The following is a 19437-nucleotide window of genomic DNA, read 5'->3' as shown; positions in this document are numbered from 1 at the left end:
TGCCCTTTTCTGCCTGGAGCCAGGAGCAATTTCCCTAGCCATATCCCCTGATCCTGGCTTACTTGGGGAGAAGGGGGTGGGCCGTGGTCTGCCTGTGAGGGAGGAAGACGGGGCAGGGTATAAGTCTGCCTGGCAGGGGCAGTGGAGGGGGGGAAGCTTCCCCGCTCCCCTTGAGCAGGGGGTGTGTCGCCAGGTCCCAGCCCAACTGGCTGACTATGAAGCGGGGGAGGTTAAAATCTCACCCTGGCCCGCACTGACCTCAGCTGGGGTCTGCCTGGTGGGAGGGGGGGGGAGGGGTAAGGATGGGAAGCCCTTGGAGGCTTTTCCCCCCCTCCTCACTTGAGCAGAGAGTGTGGGCGTGGCCAAGCCCTGGCCTAACCAGGCCAGCTGAGTATGACAGGAGGGAAGTATCGGGGGGAGGCTAAACCCCCACCCTGGCCCACACTGATCTCAGCCGGGGTCTGCCTGCCAGGAGGGAGGAGTGGGGGCAGGAAGCCTTCAGAGTCTTTCCTCTGCTCCCATTCAAGCTTACCCCACCCCACCCCAGCTGGATTTGGTCTTGGCCAGGGTGAGGGTTTAACCCCCCCACTCCCATCATACTCAGCCAGCTTGGGTGCCCCAGGGCCTGGCCATGCCCCCCTTCTCTGTTTGAGTGGAGGGGGGGAAAACCTCTGAGGGCTTCCTGCCCCCTCAGGCAGTCCCCAGCTGGGGTCAGTGCAGGCCAGGGTACGGGTTACACCTGCCCCTCCCACCATACTCAACTGGCTGGTCCAGGGCCTGGTCACGCCCCTCCTCTCTGCTTAAGCGGGGGGAGGAGAAAGCCTCTGAGGGCTTCCCCCCATCCTCTGGTGCCAGGCAGACCCCACTGGGGTCCAGTGCTACATTTTCCCCCCCTCCCCACAACCTTCTCTGCCAGATGGAGCAGTGATACTGCTCTGGCTGGGAGCAGAGGGGCAGGGCAGACACTGCTTTTCTGCAGCGGACAGCACAACACAGCTGAGGGTTGCAAAGCATCCTGGGATGCTGGGAGACAGAGTTAACTTGTAGCTGGGAGAGGACGTGGGACCAAAGTTCCATACATGGGTTTGATCCATCTGATACTACATCCAACCAGGTTTATCTTAAACCTGTTTTGACCATTTTGAAAGCAGTTTACGTGCAATGAACTTGCACTTTGTTACAGGTTTAAACTGGTTTCTGATCACTTAAACTGGTTTATGTGCAACTTCTGTATGGGAGAACACGCCCATTTAAATTAATAGCATTTTGATTCCCTTTCTTTTCTTTTTTTAAATAAAGAGTTTTATCTGTGAAGATAAGAGTAAAAATGTCATTGCTGAAATCCCAGAGACAATGATGTGAGCACAGCTGGGATGCAAAATGTAGTGGTTTCTTTGCTTGCATTGCAGATGCTGACCACCTGGAAGCTTTTCATCCATACAAAAAAAGCAGATCCATCAGCTCTACTGAATTATAAAGCCTGTTTGCACAAAATCCACCTGTCTGTATTCAGGTTCTTCTACAGTACATGCAGCCAGGCCTGAAGTTTCAAAACAAGGCAAGTACTGTGCCCTGCACAGAATTCCACTGGTACATAAAGCATACATTTGAGTTTGGGGCTAGGGGTGCAAAAAGCTGTGGACGCATGAGCAAATATTCAAAAACAACCGAAAATTCAACTTGAGCAAAAAAAAAAAAAAAAAAAAAAATGTATTTGCATTCTCAAAAATGTTAGCCCGGACAATGAAAATCAGCTGGCTGGTTTCACTTTTATAAGTCTCTTGGCAATTGCGCTTCCTGGTAATGTGATCCTAAACTATTTGAGGCTCAAACACAGAGTGGACTATTGGAAGAAGGGACCAAGCAAACAACTGTTTTAAATGTAACATTTGTGGCTTGCTAATTTTTTTAAACTCAGAATTGGGGGCCTAATACACATGATGTTATTCTTTTGATCAAGCAGCATTCAGATAAATAGATGCTGTTCTCACTGCTCAAGTGCTCCTTAAAACAATCCAAATTCTTTTTGCTAGACACAAATAAGAATTTTGATAAATCTCAGCAAGCAGCCAATAGATTTCCATCCTCAGAATAGACACTATACTCTTCAATGAGTTCCTTTGTGAAAAGCTCCACATAGTTATGCAGTTCAGCCTTGTACTCCATTCAAGAAAGGTGGGCAGATGTTTTGTAGTGGAAAATAAGAAGTCTGCATATTTTTGCAGGAGGATTTAGAGCATCCCTTGACTTTGTAGTGCTTAGACACAGCAGTGTCCCTAGTGTCACCAGCTCAGAGCTGGCCTTTTGAACTGTGTTTCAGTTTGCCGGATTGAGGCTAGAAACCACATTCTTAAAGCTGGGAAGTTAGCTGGAGCGTGCACAGCAGGGAGCTGGCCAATGAAAATGTTGGAACAGATTCCTCATACAAACCAAAATGAGCAGCTAATATTTCTGAAATATTACAGTGTCTGTAACAGGAAAATTTAGTAGGTGTTTTACAGGCAGCATGCTGTACAAATGAAAACCAAGCCCTTTAAACACTGTCTGTCCTAATCTGATGGAATCTCTCCATTTGGTTGGATGTCTGCCCTGAAGACAAATTTTTTAAGCCATATGGTCTCTGAATAAAGGATTATTTCAATATTTGAATAGCTTTATTAAGGGAAGGGAAAAAGAATAAATACCATATTCTTTTCAGAGGCTCCTGACAGAAGTAACAGAAGTACATGTGCAACAATGAATTTCAGCTTTAGAAACTATACTAAGAGTAAGTGAAATGCCTTCTGAACATTTTCCCTGCATGGGGAGGGCTGCATTAGAAATCACTGAAGACTCATCAAGAAAATAATATGCTACTTCTTCCTAAGTTAGGATGGCATCTCCCCAACTATGGGTAGCAGTCTTATTTCACAAGAGGTGCGTTTGTTATGGGCTTCCTATCTAGTTGCTGTTTCTTCCAACATGAATATAAATTCTTCTGCATAAAATGGAGAAACTGCAGTTTTAAATGGCATGGACCAGGGGCTCTCAAATTTCCTCACAGCATGGAAAGCACTTAGTAAATGGTATCTTCTGGAGTTAACTTCCCCATTTGCAATTGTGGAGATATATTTATCCAGAGTGCTGAGAGGGAAAAGTTAACAGTTACTTACTCAAGAAAAGGAGTTTCTGGAAATTGTCTTACCAGACATTTAACGTTAACATGTCCTTAACATCACTTGATTTGTGTCCACATGAAAAAGGGTGTCCAAATAATTTGTTTCTATTTCATTTTTCTCTTCGTCTTTGTTCAGCAGTCTACCCCTCCTGACACCCTTTTTCTTTTCCTATAGCACAGACTTTCTTGTAGAAACGGGTAGAAACAAGAAGCCAGCACCAAGGACTTAGCTTCCTGGAGACTCTAGCAGATGCTCCATAAAATGAAGTTCAGGTACTATAGCAGAGGCATGGGGTGCCCAAATAATGTGCGCAGCATTGCCCACCCACAGAACACTTGAAATACAATGACAAAGGAAGTTAAGAATGTAAGTTACAAAGACCTGGAAATACAGTGGAATTGAAGCAACTGAAGGAAAAGAAGAATGTTCTTAACCATGGGGCATTTAAAGATCTTCAGTGACACAACAGGTACATTACAATGGCACATTTGTATGAAATCTAGTTGCTCTTTTGCCCTTGACCCACAATATAATGCATAAGCTCCATGACAAACCGGCCGTAACATTTATTATGAGCACTAACAAATCTCCTCTCATGTATAAAGCAAAAGAGTGTATATAGCCTTGACCTGGTATCTAGGTGATGGGTCATTCATGCTGAAGTGTCCTTCCTAAACCTACTTGCTTTCCTGAATATGGGTGGACAACTAAACACACACTAGAACAGGGATGGGCAATTATTTGGGCCCGTGGGACACACAGGGAGTTTTGGTGAGCTATCGTGGGCTGGGTCAGCAGCCTTCCCCACCCCCAGCTCACCAAAGCTCCCTCAGTGGCCCTCACGGGAGGGACATCCACAAACAGGATGGGCAGGTGAGACTGGGATCACAAGGCAGCATCATGGGGTGGTGACAGTGTGGGGCCAGGGCAGAGCTGTGATCTGCTGCCCACACTAATCTGCGACTAGGGTGTGAATTATGGGGGAGCTTAGGCGGAGGCTGAGCCCCTCCTGTAAGATTTGAAAATCACAACCAGGAGTGGGGGTAGTCTTGATCAGATTGCTCCTTCCAATGCACCAATTTTTTTTTTTTCCCCACAGACCGCTCCCTCCCCCCGCAAGAGTCAAAGTATAATTGAACCCTCCCTGCGACAGGCACCAGTTCTGCAAGAACGGGGATGTGGGGAGCAGATCATAGCTCAGTCCTGGGCCTTGGCCCGATGCTGTCACTCCCCCAAGATTCTGGCCACCCGCAGCCCCATTCCATCTGTCCGGCTGCACACCCTGACCTCGCGGGTCCCAACTAGTCTCCATGGAGATCCCAGGATTGCAGGATGGTGACAGTGTGGGGCCGGAACCAAGGTCAGGGCTTGGCCCAGAGCCAAAGTCACGGCTGGGGCCAGGGCCCTGATCCGCTGCCCACACACCCCTGCCCCAGGCCCCAGCCCCACGCTGTCATCATCACCCCTTAATCCTGGGATCTCCATGAAGACTGGCTGGGACCCATGCAGGCAGGGTGGACAGCCAGGCAGATGGGCAGCTGTCTCTGGGGCCAGGTCTGGGATCTTGGAGCAGTGACAGCCTGGGACTGAGGTCCAGGGCACAGATGCAATCCACTTCCCACAGAACCTGCGCCCACCACAGGGCCATGTGGGACTGGATCACGGGTCTGCCCTGGCCTGAGACCCCAAAAAAGCAAGCAGACAACAAATGAAAGAAGATTTCCAAGTCCAAAATCAAGGGGAAATAAACGCAACTAACGCACATAGAATGAACAGAACAAAAAGACAGGCTGATTTACTTTGCATCCTCATCAAAAGTCTGGTGGTGTAACACAAACACTAGCAATGGTGATGGGAGCTGCTTGATGAAAAGGTGCTTCCCCCACCATTTCATCCACATTTAGTGTACATCAACACTCCAGTCAGTCACCCAGCAACATCTTCACACCCTAGAGCCTTTGTGCAAGTTGCTCTTTTTACTTAGGTCCTGATATGCCCCGAGAAGGCAAATCTATGCCACTTCACATGAGAATGGATTTTTCACATTCAGGGCTTTGATGAAAGAAATATTTCCACTGCTTTTACGCAAGTTCCTTCCAGTTGATTGGCAGCTCTGCTGGAGCAAGCACTATGGTTCCTTTAATGTATGGCCTAGCTTCACAGATTGCAATAGACTATGACATCTTTAAAAGTCAATTTAGAGTATTTTGTATTGACAGAACACTGTGATGTACCTGGAAGAATGAACTGTGTGGCTGATTGTAACAACATAACCAGCTCCTCCAACATCTAAGTAGGGACCAGTGAAAGTAATTAGGCCTGGATTAGCTACTGCATGCAAGTACCTAGAAGAGACCAAAATAAATGTAATGCATTAGTGACAGAGAGTGATATCAAAAGGAAAAAAACTATGGCTCTAATACTGCAAAGACTTTGACATGGGCTTAACTCTACCCACTGCAAACAGTGCTGTAAAGCAGTTCACAGTGACTGAAAGTAAGCAAATGCAGGCTCAAAGCCCAGTACAGTCTACTGACCAATACTCCTGTTTCTCAACATGAGCAATCACATTAAGATAGTCTGTATAAAATGGTCATATCTTATTGTTAAAACCATTTCAGAGTATTGTAGTCCTATTTTATTTTGAATAGTGATTGATTTAAAACAAGCTGAGTCTCATCTCGTTGAACAAAAAGTGCCTACATTCACTGCATGGAAAATTCAAGAGTAAGCACTTCTGCAACCATAACTCCACCTGTGCAAACTTACAAAGTTGTTTGAAAATGGTGAACAGTATGTACTTGAAGGCTGCTATCAACTTAGTCACCCACACGTATCCAGATTTCTTCCCTACTGTTGTTTTAAGTAGTGTCTATCAGTACTGCAAAAAAAAAAACATTTCTATCTTTCCAATTAATTTATTTCTACACAATTGTGTAGGCAATTTCACTGGTTTCTGTTTTGCAGCTTCTTTTATTACTAGTGTGAGCTTCCCCAACCAAAATAGGAGAGGGAAAACAATAGGAAAATATGAATATAAACCCCATGAAAACTGGCAGGCATATCCAAAGAAGGTACAATAAAACTACCCTGAAGTCCCTTTTTTTGCATCTGAAGATGACAGTCCTGAGTATTAACATCTGGGAGAGGAGTGGTGGCAGTGAGGGCTGGTCTATGTAAGCATACAGCGTACGCTAATTTTTTAAAAAAAATAAAAAGGGGGAAAAGGTTGAATAACATTACTTTGTAATCCAGACTCAAACACATCTATCCAATCATTAAAAAAGCAAAATTACAGTAAAATTATTCTTAGATGACAGCAAAAATGTAAACAGTTGAACTGGAGAGAGAGGAAAAAGTCTGGAAGGAAGGTGAGAACATAGATTAAAAGCTATGTTAATTATTTTTCAGGGAGATGCGGAGTGGAAGAGCTCTTGAAGTGGCAAAGCCACAAGTGATTTAGAGCCTGGGTGATTTAGCCGGAGGGTAGGAATCCTAAATTTGCTTACATACCCCACTCTCTTTACTTGCTTGGTGCAGCACCACCTGGCTGGCTAATTTAACAAACAAAACACATTCACACCTCTCATGGGTCAGCATTTAATCTGTAATGTATACGAGCATCTTCCTAAATCATATGCTAGTGCATAATAATGACTAGCTGCAATTAAGCCAGCAAATTCCTATTTGGAATTACATCAGGAAATCCACTGTAAACAAATGCCACCGTGTATAATATTAACAACAAAGAATACTATAAGGGCTGTAATTAATATTTAGAGACAAATAAATTAAACTGTAATGGGTCAAAAGGGTACAACATGGACGGTTGTGTTTATTTGTATATATTTATATTCATGTGTGCTGAACAGAGAAGTATAAAACAGAGGCTGTCACCTCAAAAAAAAAAAAGAAGTTGAACTTGTAGCCAATTTATGTCCTGGTTAAATATACTGAACACTATGTATTTTACTGACCCCATAAGCATATTCTTTATCTTGCCTTAACAAATATGGTCTTTACATGAATCCTATACAAAGTATTTTCTCTTGTGTAATATCATCACACTCCACGATTTTCCAAACCTTTGATAATGGAAACCTAAAACTCACCATTGTCTCCTAGTGGGATCAAATGCTTTGTCCATGAGAGAACCAGGATAAATTCTGAGCACCCCATTGGGCGTTGCTATGTAACGGCGGACAATGTAACTGTTCAAGCTACTCATTTCCATTTGTGTCATCCATTCATCTGTGACGTGACTGGTAGCCATTACTTCATTTCTGACAGAGAACTGCAAAACAAAGACAAACCTAGCAGGGTTCCTTTAAGGCTTGCCTGAAAAGATAATAAGCTGCTTGCAGGGTTTCCTAAAGACCTATCAGAGATAATCTAAACCCAATTACTTGTTTAAAATCTTCTCACACCAGATGGATCTAGCAAATTCCAAGTAGAGAAGAAGCTTATTATAATGAAATATTGCTGTCATTATCTACACAGCTTTTAACATTTGCTTTTAACTGCAGGTGAGTATAAATACTGCTCCATTTAAAACAAACCCAAGTTTTCTCATTTAAATGCAAAAAAGCACAAAGGTATCCCCCTCCAACTTCATGTTTATTACAATTCTGATTTTCATATTGTTCATTCCAACAATAGTTTGTAAATGTTATTCCTGAGGAAAGGGGGCCTCTAGTTTCTGAGCCTCTTCCCCTCAGCATTTCTCTACCAGCCTTGAAGTCCCCATCCACCCAGCTGAGAAGGGGATAGGATTCCTTTTCAAGCTAGTTAACATGGCTTTTCTAGGCTAGAATCATTCCTATTGTGGCTCTCAGCACCAAGAGAATGAGATGAAAATCTTAATGTCCCACATGCTCAACACTCCTATGCCCCAAGAGGCCAGTCCAAAGGACATATATGAAATTAGACTAGCATGGTAACCAATAAAGAGAAAGTAATTCAAATAAATTGCATACTTTAAGTCCAGGATTAGCAATAAGCCGGGTGTTGTCACTGAGGTATGCCGTGTAGTGTTCCACCATCCGTTTTGTCTCAGGTTGACTCAGATGTTCATAAGGAGAAGAAAAGCTACCAGCAGATAGCATGACTGTAGGACTTTCTAAAATAACAAAATGTTATATGACTAAAGACAAAGCACAATGTTCAGCACACAGTAAATTCTAAAGCATCTTGGAACACTATCTGATCTGAAATCCTGGCTCAGTCCATGGACAATGCCAGATGTTTAGGAGGAATACTGACAGAGGTATACTGACAGTGTTACAGTACTACAGTTCTTTTCTTCCTGTTCCCAGCTGATGATCCATTCATGACCTGAAGCATGAGGATTATTATCCCAGTATGAGAGCACTTTTGAGCACGGATCATTAAGTTCCACATTCTTCACTGAAACACTTCTTAAGAAGTACAAATGCCACAAAAAGGCAGGTGAGAAGCATCTCAGTCCTACTCAAATAAAGTCTCAAAACCCTCTGAAATTTTTTAAGGTATAAAAACTAGGGCACAAGTGCACAGGACAAGGCACCAAGCACTATACTACTCCTAACATGCAAATTAACTCATTCAGAGCTAGTTTAGGTATCCCTGACACAATACTGATCTGTGCCCTGTACACATACTTTTGGTGCCCCCCTACCCCAGGGAAGAACGCGAGTTGGGAGGAAACACTAAGAGTTTAATGGTTTGGTGTTGGATGAGGCAATACAGAAGCATGGAAAAATCTATGAGCTTTAAGGGCATTAATACAGGGAGAGATACAAAAACAGAAGTCTGACAAAACTGATGGAAGGAGTCTGCTGACAGCTGTGGTTAGGGGTTGATCACAAGCAATTAGAGTACTCTGGCAGGTGTTTTTCCAGTGAACAAAACCTGGGATATTAAAGATGAACAGAAAAGTAGATGGTGCAAGGCCCGTCAAGCTGATAAATGTGTCTTTTCTTGTACACTTTATAAAGGAAAGAGAGATTATGTCAATTGATTTTGTTTTTTCTCCGTGTACAATGGTCCCCCAAAGGGAAGAAATTCTCAGTACCTTTCTGAGCAAAGAAAAAGTTCTCTCCTTCCCCAAATCACTGCACAGCTAGCAGCCAAATCTACCTCAATTATTACTTGAATTTCTGTCGTATTTTCATTTACCAGAGTAGTCTGAGCCACTTATATTTTTGTTTGCGTAAAGTTTTTCTTTTGCCTCCATCTTAATTGTTTCTGCTCAGGGCCTATCACAGGGGGGGCCAGGAGGGCCATCTGGCCCAGGCCTCTCATTCATGGAGGGCCTCAAATTTAGACTTTTTGACGTTATCTCCAAATGAGGTTATATATACAGACACAGAGATACACTGACAGGATTGAAAGAAGATGTTCACCATACAATTTTAAACTTGTGTCCCATTACCAGGCCACATCACCTGTGGCCCATAGTGCATCTGTAGCGCACCATGAATTAATATTTTTTTACTATACCAAGAACCTCAAAAAATCGAAGTGGCCTGGGCCTCTCTCGACCTCTGAGTGGGCCTGTTTCTGCTATACGCTAATAAGAGATAACTGAAACTGGATGCTACATTGAAGATGAGGACTTTTATTTTTTTAATTAATGACAATAACAGTTTCCATCCACAACATGACCCAAGATCTTATTTGCTGTTTGCTGCAGCATTCAATGAAGAGGTGTCATTGCTGAATTGTCCTCCATGAAACTTGCCCATTTTGTCATGTAGGATTATCATTAATTCACAATTCTGTTTAGTATTAGTGTAAAATGTAGAGAAGAATCAATTTGAAAGACAAAAATGTCCTTGTTAAAAAGATTCTAAATTGTTCTCCCTACATACTAAAACTTTTTAATATAATCCGATTGAGGCCAACTTCTCCTTCTACATCATCTGCTCAACTACTGATATCAGCAGGGTTGATTAAAATAATTTTAAACCACAGAAAAGAGATGCATCCTTTTTGGGGGCAACATGCCACTGAACTCAGAATTTTATTTCGGTTCAAAAGGTCTGGAAACTCTCACATGAAAAAGAATTTAAAGATTATTAAAATTCTGATTTCTATCAGTTTTAACTTCTGACTGCTTCACATGGAATGATGCTATTAAATATTTATGGCTGTGAAAAATCTGCATAAATCCAATGTCAACAGGATATAGCTTGACTGGCAAGAACTTTGTTGTTTTCATGTTCTCACTAATGATTTGCTCGAAAGCAACAGAATGAAAATAAATTTTAAATTAGATTTGACATTTTTAGTTCCTACCTCCCCTCTATGCTGAAAATTAAACTGCATAACTTTCTCTAGCATATGCATACTAACATGAGCAATCCAAATAAAATTAATGGGAGTACCTATGAAAATACCCCACAATGTAAGGGTTCCACAGTTTAGTGAAGCATGTAAAGGTGCAAAAAAGTAACATCAGGTAAAAGACTTCCCTCAAAACGAATTTTTCACGAGAAACAAAAACATTTTAATAGGATTTAAGTGGAAAATGTTTGCATTTCTTCCTCTGCTATATGAAAATATATGTAATCTGAATATGAACAGCGGGATTTCTTACCTAATGTTGCCAGCTGCTTGAAGTGCAGACAGGCATTGGGCTGGCCCAGTAGATCCAGGCGATGATACAGCAGCTTGCTACTAGGGACAGTGTTGAGATTCTTCAGCTGCTTAACTGGTATTTCTGGCTGAATCACCACTACACACAGAATGAAGGATGTGTCCTGAACCTCAAAAACGAGGACAAGACAACAAAGTTAGACCAAAAACTAATCTTGATTTATTTCTTAATCCCTACAAATTTTCTCTTTCTTCTTCAATTTTCTCTCATTTCCCCTACTCTGGAACCTGGCACCCCACTAATCCATAATCTCAAGTAGCCTATTCTGTCTTCCTAAAATTAATCACCTCTACAGTTTCCTCACAATTAGTAAGGACATAATCCTCAACAGGGAATTGTGTGGGCAGGCTCTGCATGACTACAAGGTCTGAAAACAACAGTGCTCTGTTCACACATGTACTTCGATCAATTATCCCGAGTTTATTAAAGCTATCGATCTAGGCATAAAAGATTTCTTCAAAGTGGATGCTCAGCTTAGATCTTCTGTTTTCAGTTTTTTAAATATATCAATAGTTTTGTTTTTTTCCCTCTCAATTTGCACAGACGTCTAATGCTCTTATGTAGATACTGATAATGGACTAGAATGTTATTTCCAGTTAGGAAAATTCTGTCAAACTAAACAAACAATACTGTGACAGTATCATCACTACTACATGTCTATATCGGATGTGTTACTTGCTTGGCTGGTCTGCATCCTGCTGAAGTGCATCAGGTTAAGAAAATGTGGGACTAGTGTATCTAAGCTATACGACCACCTGACATACAATCTTTCAACATTGCAAAATTTATTTCTGTTACATGATGATAGGTTTGATCTCTTCAAGTTCCTCAGCATAATCTCTTAGGTTAGATTTACACTGATACAGTGAAATGATCCATAAGTACCTGTTAAGTTTGTTGATACAACGTAGTTAGCCAATTATTCTTGGCATTAGCAAAATTTGCTTGGATCATATTTAGTTGTAAATGTCATGTTATTCTCGTGGTCAAGATAAGCATTAAGATTTGTTCACAAATTAAGTCAGAAAGCAAGAGCTACTAGAATCTTTTATTTCCCTGCTACTGGGTAAAAGAACTACTCTTTCCTTATGGTAATGATACTGGTCTACCAAATCCTTTCACTAAATATGATCTGTTTAGTGATTACAGCAGAATTAAAAAGATACAAACCTCCATTCCATTTGAATTGATTTTACGCTGGAAAGTCTAATGATTAGAAATTCTTCTAGATTATACACAGATTTTTCAGGCCCTGACGCTTGTATGTGGAAATATTTTTCTTTAGTTGATGTTGAGAGAGTTTTACAAGTTATTGCACTCTTCTTGTGTACATCACAAAGTATTTATGGGGCAAAGTTCCAAATGTTAAAATAAAACACACAGGGACAGATGGTTGTGTGACATGTCCTGCGTTTTACACTACAGGTGCATGTCTTATCCCAAGGCAACACAGGGAACATTTATGTAAGGAACAACCATTTGGGAAAAATTTCAAATGTTCAAGTTCTTAAATGGTTAGACTATAAGTAATGTCTTTAACAGCTCTTTCTGGCTAGGGACACAAGTTTCAAATAAACTGGTTTAAGTGATCAGAAACAGGTCATAAATTCAGTGCACATAAGCCAGTTTCAAAATGACTGAAACTGGTTTAAGATAAACCTAGCTGAATCAGACTTAACTGATTTGGGTCAAACCAGTTTATGCAACTTCTGTCCCAGACCCTGGTTTAAGTTAAATCAGACTCCTCCAGTATCTCAGCATGCTCTGCAGCCCTAGGATGGGCTGGGCAGTCTGCTCCAGCCAAGCAGGGTTGGCCCTGCCCTTATTCCACCTAACTGGAGCATTATCACTGCTCCGGCTGACCGAGAAAAGGGTGAGGAAGGGAAACCCTGCTCTGGAGTGCTGCCAGGTCTGCCTGGCAAGGGGGCAGCAGACCTTGTTAGGTATCCCCAGCCCCCCATCCTTTGCTGCTCCAGCGGCAGAAGCGAGGGTGGGGCCAGAACCCAACAGCTAGAGGGGAAGTGGGGGTTTAATCCCCCACATTGAAGCGGGGGCAAGAGGGGAGGAGCAGGGCAGTGTGGGCACCAACAGGCTCTGCTCATGCACCAGGAGCCGCAGCAGCCAGACAGCCGGGCCCAGCCCTGCAACCTAGGGGTATAGGCAGCTACTGGCCCATGACAACTTGCCCAGAGCGCACAGCACTGCAAGCAGGCAGGTAACACGTGCCTCACTTCTGCCCGCCACAATGGTTCCCTCCACCACCACTGGGAGAGGAAGGGGCGGGCTGCCGTGGGCCAGTCACTGCTTATTGCCCTAGGCCGCGGGGCTGGGCCTAACCGGGCTGTGGTGGTCCATCAGCTCCCCCTGCTGCTACCCAAGCCCCTGGCCCACAGAAGCCCGGCCCAAAATTCCCCCCAGTTCAATGCAGCCCAGGAGCGTAGGCAGCATCTAATCCATGGCAACCCGCCTCTCCCTCTCCCGCTGGCAGCGGGGGGAACCATTGTGGCATGCGGAGATGAGGCACCTGTCACCTGCTGGCTACCTGAAACCGTCACCGCCACAGAACAGTCACTACAGCCCACCTGCTGCCACGGGCCCCGTGTGGGACTGGAGGAGACAGGCACTGCCACCTGGGGCCACCCCAGCCCGGGCCATGCTGCTGCAGTGGGAGGCAGTGGTGAATCAGGCTGTAGCCACGGCTCCCCCATACCCGCAGCCAGGTCACAGTGGCCCTCCCTGCAGGCAGCTGGCCATTCCTCAGAGGGACCTGGCCCAGGGCACTGTATTGGTGCCCCCACCACTGCTGCCTGCAACGGTGGGATCGACCCCCCACCCTTCCCTCAGGCTACTGGCATCTGGCCACTGCAGCCCCAGGTGCACAGCCCCGGGTGCACGAGTGGAGCCTATAAGTGCCTGCGCTGGCCCTCCTGCAATGGGGGAATAAGCCCCTGCTACTGCTCAGGCCACCAGGGTCTGGGCCCACCAGTGAGTGAGCGAGGCTGGGGACCCCTGACAGGGGCTGCTTCCCCTCCAGGTGCACACTGGCAGCGGTCCCTGCAGACCAGGGTGGGAGTTTAAACCCCTCCCCAGTCATACTCAGGTCTGCCTGGGCCTGGCCTCCTCCCCCCGCAGCTTAGTTTTCTTCTAGCCAAGGGCTGCTCTAGCACCCCCGAGCTTGCGGCCTGAGCCACTGCAGGCATGTGCCTACATTTCCGGAGTAAAAAATCAATATCTATTCACTCGCAAATTGGTTCAATCTATGCAGGTTACACTAATCTGCAAGACTGAATCAATTCAGGCTCTGGGTTTTTGAATGTCTGTCCCTAGCCTACACCTTTCTCTGAAACGTTGTAGGCAATATAGCACAGGATAGGATGAAGTCAGCATTTGAAATGATATCTAATCACCAGTAAAGAAAAAGATTCAATTAATGGTTGGTTTAAAAAGAGCGCAATAAAAAAATAAAGCTGTTTCTTTCCTATGTATTTTCATTAGTACCAGAATATTAGTAACAAATTAGAGCCTAACAGTATGTTTTAAGGATATTTTTTTATCTTGGGTTTCTGGCGGATTTATGTTTAGTTACTTGAGCTTTGCTCCTGTTTATAAATTTGACCTACAGGCAAGCATATATCTTCTTCCTTTGGGAAAATACACAGTATAATCATTGAATGTTTATACCCATATATAACATATAATGAAGTGTATGTATATGTGGAGTGGCGTGCATGTATATGTATTTACTAGGACATATACCCTCCCCCTAATACACATGCTCATCCATGTGCAGACACCGTAATACCTTTGAAACTGCAATTTCAATGGAATGCCCAATTCTTTACAGCAATAAGAGAAGCATTCATACTGTTTCAGTATAATTAAAATTCAAATGACTCAAGCTTCAATATATTAACATATATTAAAACTATATGCCACCATTCACACACAAAATCTCTGTCACTTACCATTTTCCAGGCATAACTGACATTGTAGGCTTCTTTTCCAATTTCTCTCAGTTTGTTTACATGCCAAGACAGTGAGGAGTTCACTGGGACTGTAATAATCTGACTGCCCAAAGGGAGGCTATGTTGGCAACAAACAACATCCAACATTTTATTAAATATTAGAAAAAAACTTGGAGTCAAATAAATCCTCCTACTGCTTTTATATAAAATGCGATTACTTGTAAGAGCTGGCTAAAAGTCTGCTTTTAATTAGGTAAGAACAGAGGCATTCATCTGTTTTTCCTCTTGGCATAATGTTGCACAATTTAAGCAAAAACTGGCTTTTTCAGTACAAATGAAGAAGATGAAATGACTTGGCCCTTACATTTTTATTAAAAAAGATGCATGGAAATATTGGTCAGAGTTTATCCCATCCTGACTACATGTTTCTCTTGGAATGGTACTATTTCTCTCTCAATTTAAAAAGTAAAGAGTAAGCACATTTAAAATTAGCTCTAAAATACAGAACCAGAAGGGTTTAAATTTACAGAATTGCTCATGCACATCACACTGTACCCCAAGCCATTCCTTTTTAGTTAGCTAGTTGGGAACAGTGAAGTCCCTGCACATTGGGAGTCTTGTCTAGTTCAATATCACGCCTGCTCTTAAGAACAGAACAAAGTAGATGAGCTGAAATGAGAACACAAGTACAGTATGCATAGGCACTCCTGCGAGACCATGGAGAGTGCAGAGAGGGATACCAGTTGAGAAGCAGATTTCTGTATTTCTTTCCATGACTGCAGGAACCCTAAGGTATTAACAATACAATAAATGTAATAAATTCTCATCACTATTAATCAGTTCAGCAAGGACCTGTTGTGCTTACCTTCCAAATGAATTATGTAAACAAACAAGTGTGTGCGCACGCGCATGCGTGTGTATGTGTGTGCACGCGCATGTGTGCGAAGCTGCAGGCAAGTAGATGTGGGGGCTAGGAGGCCGCTGGGGGTCCGATTCAGGCCTGACCCAGGCTCAGGGCCAGAGTCTGAGCTGCAGCAGCTGCCTGTCCCCTACCCTGCTTTGTACACAAAACTAAGATGAGTAGGTTCCCCCCATGCTGATAAAGGGAGGGGAAACTGTTACAGATTCGAGTAAATATGGTAACATAGCAAGCTTCCAAGGTGACATATAACCTACTAGATCCAGCTAACAGTGATACTATTGCACAGCAACCTGTAGTAATGGATCTCAGTATTTCAGGGTGCCACGGGTCCCTGGTTGAGAATCACTGTCATAGAGGATCACAGACCACTCATGGGGTTGGAAAGAGGGGTGTTGAGTTGACTCACATGAACAGAGACATCCAAACTAGGCAAGATGTGAATACTACAAGGGACACCATCATAACCTGAGATGTATGTCAATGCAGGGGGAAATGGGGATCACAAGAGGCCATAAAGCTACATGTTTCTCTGGTAGAAGAATGGCAGGAAAGGGGAATACCTTCTGTGGGGCTGCTACTTCTCACTCAGCCTTGGGGGATGAGCAGAGATTCCCGCCCCCCCAATCCCAAAGCACTGGCTTCCATAGTTGGGCCATCATGCTAAGGCTAGTAATATGCACCAGAAATAGGACTAGCCCAGAATACCCCCTCCCTCTGGAACAAAGGTGAAAATCTGATCCCTGGTCTGCTCAGTGCCGCCTGGTCTGCTCAATCCCTTGCTCAGGCAAAGCCACCATCTAAGCCCAGGGGCAGGTGATTATTCTGGGTGGAGGGCCGCTTACGGAGTTTTGGCAAGCTGTTGAGGGCTGCATGGATAGCCCTGCCCCCTGACAGGTGCCCTGCCCCCGAGTTACCATCTTGAGACCTTAAGTCCCATCCCTAACCTCTGACCTTTGCCACCGTACGTCCCTCCCCTAGTCCCTGGAAGTATGCCTTTGTGGAAGAGGGTTTGCTATCCTAGCAGGGAAAAAGATTACATGCTAAAAATCAAACAACCATAATAATATATTTTAATTTATTAGTGGTCTGCTCTCCATCGCCACAGGTGCTCTGTGGGGCAGCGGTGATGCAGCAGAGAGGCAGGACCACACCGCGCAGGCTACGAATAGCTGCAGCAAGGAGCACTGACCACGGGGAGGGGGAGCGGCCACTTTTCCCCTGTGCTGAGCACCTGCTCGCTGCCCGCTGCCGCTGCTCAGTCTAGATGGGTGCATGTGGGGCACGTGGGGTCAGGACTCCCCATCTGTACTGCAGGTCTGGGGCGAGGGCACTGGGAGTGAGCCAGTGGCAGCTGGACAGGAGCGCAGGGCCCCTGCTGTTGTTCTGGGGTCAGCGCTGGTGGAGCCCAGAGCAGGGCGGCAGGGGTACAGGGTCCCGGCCGGCAGGGGCTCTGTGCAGCTGAGCCAGCTCCCCCCTCTCCCTGCTGGTGCAGCCCAGCCTGGCTCCACAGACCCCTGCAAGCCCACACACCGTGCTCCTACCACCCCATGACATTCATGCAGGCCCTGCGCTCCTGCTCATTTCCACTCCCTCCCACCTCCGCTTTCCCATCCACCCACTGGCTCCTGGCTGGACCGTGGGACTCAGCAGGAGCTGGCCCAGCCCCAAGGACTGGGGTGATCCTCACAGTCCTCCCCTAGCCCCCCCCCCCCCCCGCAACACACTTCTTACCTGAATTTCCTGCACTGGTGTAGCCACAAAAACAGCCCCATGGTCCCAGGCCAGAAGCAGGGGCTTCTGGCTGGGGGGGTGTAGCCAGGTGGGCCCTGTTTGCCACCCCTGATCTAGCTCAATGTTTGGGGAAAATAGCTAGGCTATAATATACACAATAGTACTTTCAATATCCTATGCTGCACATTACAAGTTAACCTTCCTTCTTAGGAAGCTCTGGATAGTCATTCAAACAGTCTTTTCCAGAAAACCAAGAAATATTTCTAAGCTCTCCAAACTATTTGTTAAACGTACCAAATGACCCATTAGCCAAAAGCTCCCCAGTTTAATCCCAACACAGATTTTCTCTACAGCCTTGGGCATATCATCTAACACCTCTTTCCTCAATTCCCATTTACAGATGGGGATCAGGATACTTACAGACTTCAAAGAAGGTGTGTGGAAACAAAGGGTGGTTGTTTGTTTTTGAAACAGATCTTTGAAGATGAAAGGCTCTTTATTAGTGGTATGTAATGCAATTATTTTTAATTAGGACATTCTGAATTTGAAGCTTAGAAATAACAGCAGAAAATAGACCGAGATGCAATGATAAAAAATGCAAGCTAGTACAGTAAAAGCTTTATTATCCAGCACGAGTTGGGTAAAGTGGGGAGGGGTGCCAGTTATCTAAAAATTCTGGTTACCTGAGGCAGGGGTTTTCAGCTGTATGTGGAGCGGGGGTGGCGGCAGCTGCAAGCAGAGCGGTGCCAGCGCAGGGGGGTGAGTAGTGGCAGTGGCTGCCGTGTGCAAGCTTCCCCACCCCCGTGTCTGGCCGGCTGGGAACTCCAATTAATAGAGTATTCCGGTTACTAGAATGCCGGTTAACACAGCTTTTACTGTACATTCGGCAGGGAAAATAATGCAAAGTGCAAATAGCTAGTGGAAGGCAGAATACTGGGGAGCAGTAACTCTGAAAGGGATGCAGATGGACAGCAAAGCACACCTGGGTTAACAACATGACAGGTCAAAGACAGATCATCTCTCTCTAGATCAGGTATTGTTACATCTAATTCAACTTCTAAAGAACTTGAGCAAAGGAAGGGTAAAACTGCACACACAAAAGTTATTTCCATCATGAAGCAGGGAAGAGAGAGCTCCTTGCCATAGGTTTGACTGAACACTCACTCAAGTCAACAGAAACATTTCCACTGACTTCAGTGGACTGTGAGGCAGGCCCTCCTATACAGTTTGGTGCAATCCTACTGGAAATAAAACAGGGCTTCAGTTCTTGGCACCTCACTATTCAAAAGATAACAAATAGCTAGAGAATATGGAAGAAATTACAACAGGGCCATGGCACAGAAATCTAGAGAGACTGAGAAAATATTCCTAGTATCAAATAGACATGTGGTATTATAATGGCTAAGAGGTTTGGGACAGTATTGTAAATACCTACAAACCCTGAGAAAGCAAGGAACTACTGAGGGTTACTAATAATTCTGATGGAAACAGAGAAAAGGACAATCCAAACTGAATCCCTAGGTAAACTTCCTGATCATGGGCAATACTGGATAAGAAGAGTCTCTCAAGGGAACATGTAGAAACTGCTGCTTGGCATATTAAAGATGGAACGGATAAAATGGTAGAAAAAGCTGTCCTGTATAAACAAAGATGGGACGTTGATTCTGCCTGGATTTCTGGATACTGAAACCACTAAATACAGGAAGAGTAGTTCAAGAACGTAACTCCTTTTAATGTTTTGCACAAATGCTTTTGGCTTCTGCAAACTCTTATTGTAAGCAACAACTTCAGCCCCACTTCCTTACCTAAGGATGTTTTGGCGGACCAATTCAAATTTGGGAATGTTCTCATAATGTATGATGTCTGTGTGAAGTGGTGGTTCAGACAGCAAATAAGGCCTTGTAAGGGATGGATGCATAAGTGTGTACCCTAAAACAAGCAGAAATGGGGTTTTAGTGCAAATGTTCATTCAGGAAATGCTAAATGTAGATAAAACAAGGACAAGAATTGTGGCTGCATATG

General features: G+C 44.3%; 1 protein-coding gene across 4 annotated transcripts in view; it reads right to left on the bottom strand.

Annotated features, from left to right (window-relative positions):
- Nucleotides 1-19437, bottom strand: part of CACHD1 (cache domain containing 1) — a 176989-nt gene that overhangs the window by 22849 nt on the left and 134703 nt on the right. For all 4 annotated transcript variants that reach the window (XM_090046918.1, XM_090046916.1, XM_090046917.1 and 1 more), the window contains 6 exons: nucleotides 19221-19344; nucleotides 14763-14880; nucleotides 10738-10906; nucleotides 8135-8277; nucleotides 7271-7452; nucleotides 5393-5503 (listed from right to left, as the gene is read on the bottom strand). In XM_090046918.1, coding sequence (XP_089903044.1) covers nucleotides 5393-5503; nucleotides 7271-7452; nucleotides 8135-8277; nucleotides 10738-10906; nucleotides 14763-14880; nucleotides 19221-19344 — 847 coding nt within the window. The remainder of the gene's footprint in view (nucleotides 1-5392; nucleotides 5504-7270; nucleotides 7453-8134; nucleotides 8278-10737; nucleotides 10907-14762; nucleotides 14881-19220; nucleotides 19345-19437) is intronic.

This window comes from Crocodylus siamensis, chromosome 5 (assembly GCF_052110815.1).
Source record: "Crocodylus siamensis isolate JL-2025a chromosome 5, ASM5211081v1, whole genome shotgun sequence".
NCBI lineage: Eukaryota > Metazoa > Chordata > Crocodylia > Crocodylidae > Crocodylus > Crocodylus siamensis.
This window is presented reverse-complemented; position numbering and strand designations above follow the sequence as displayed.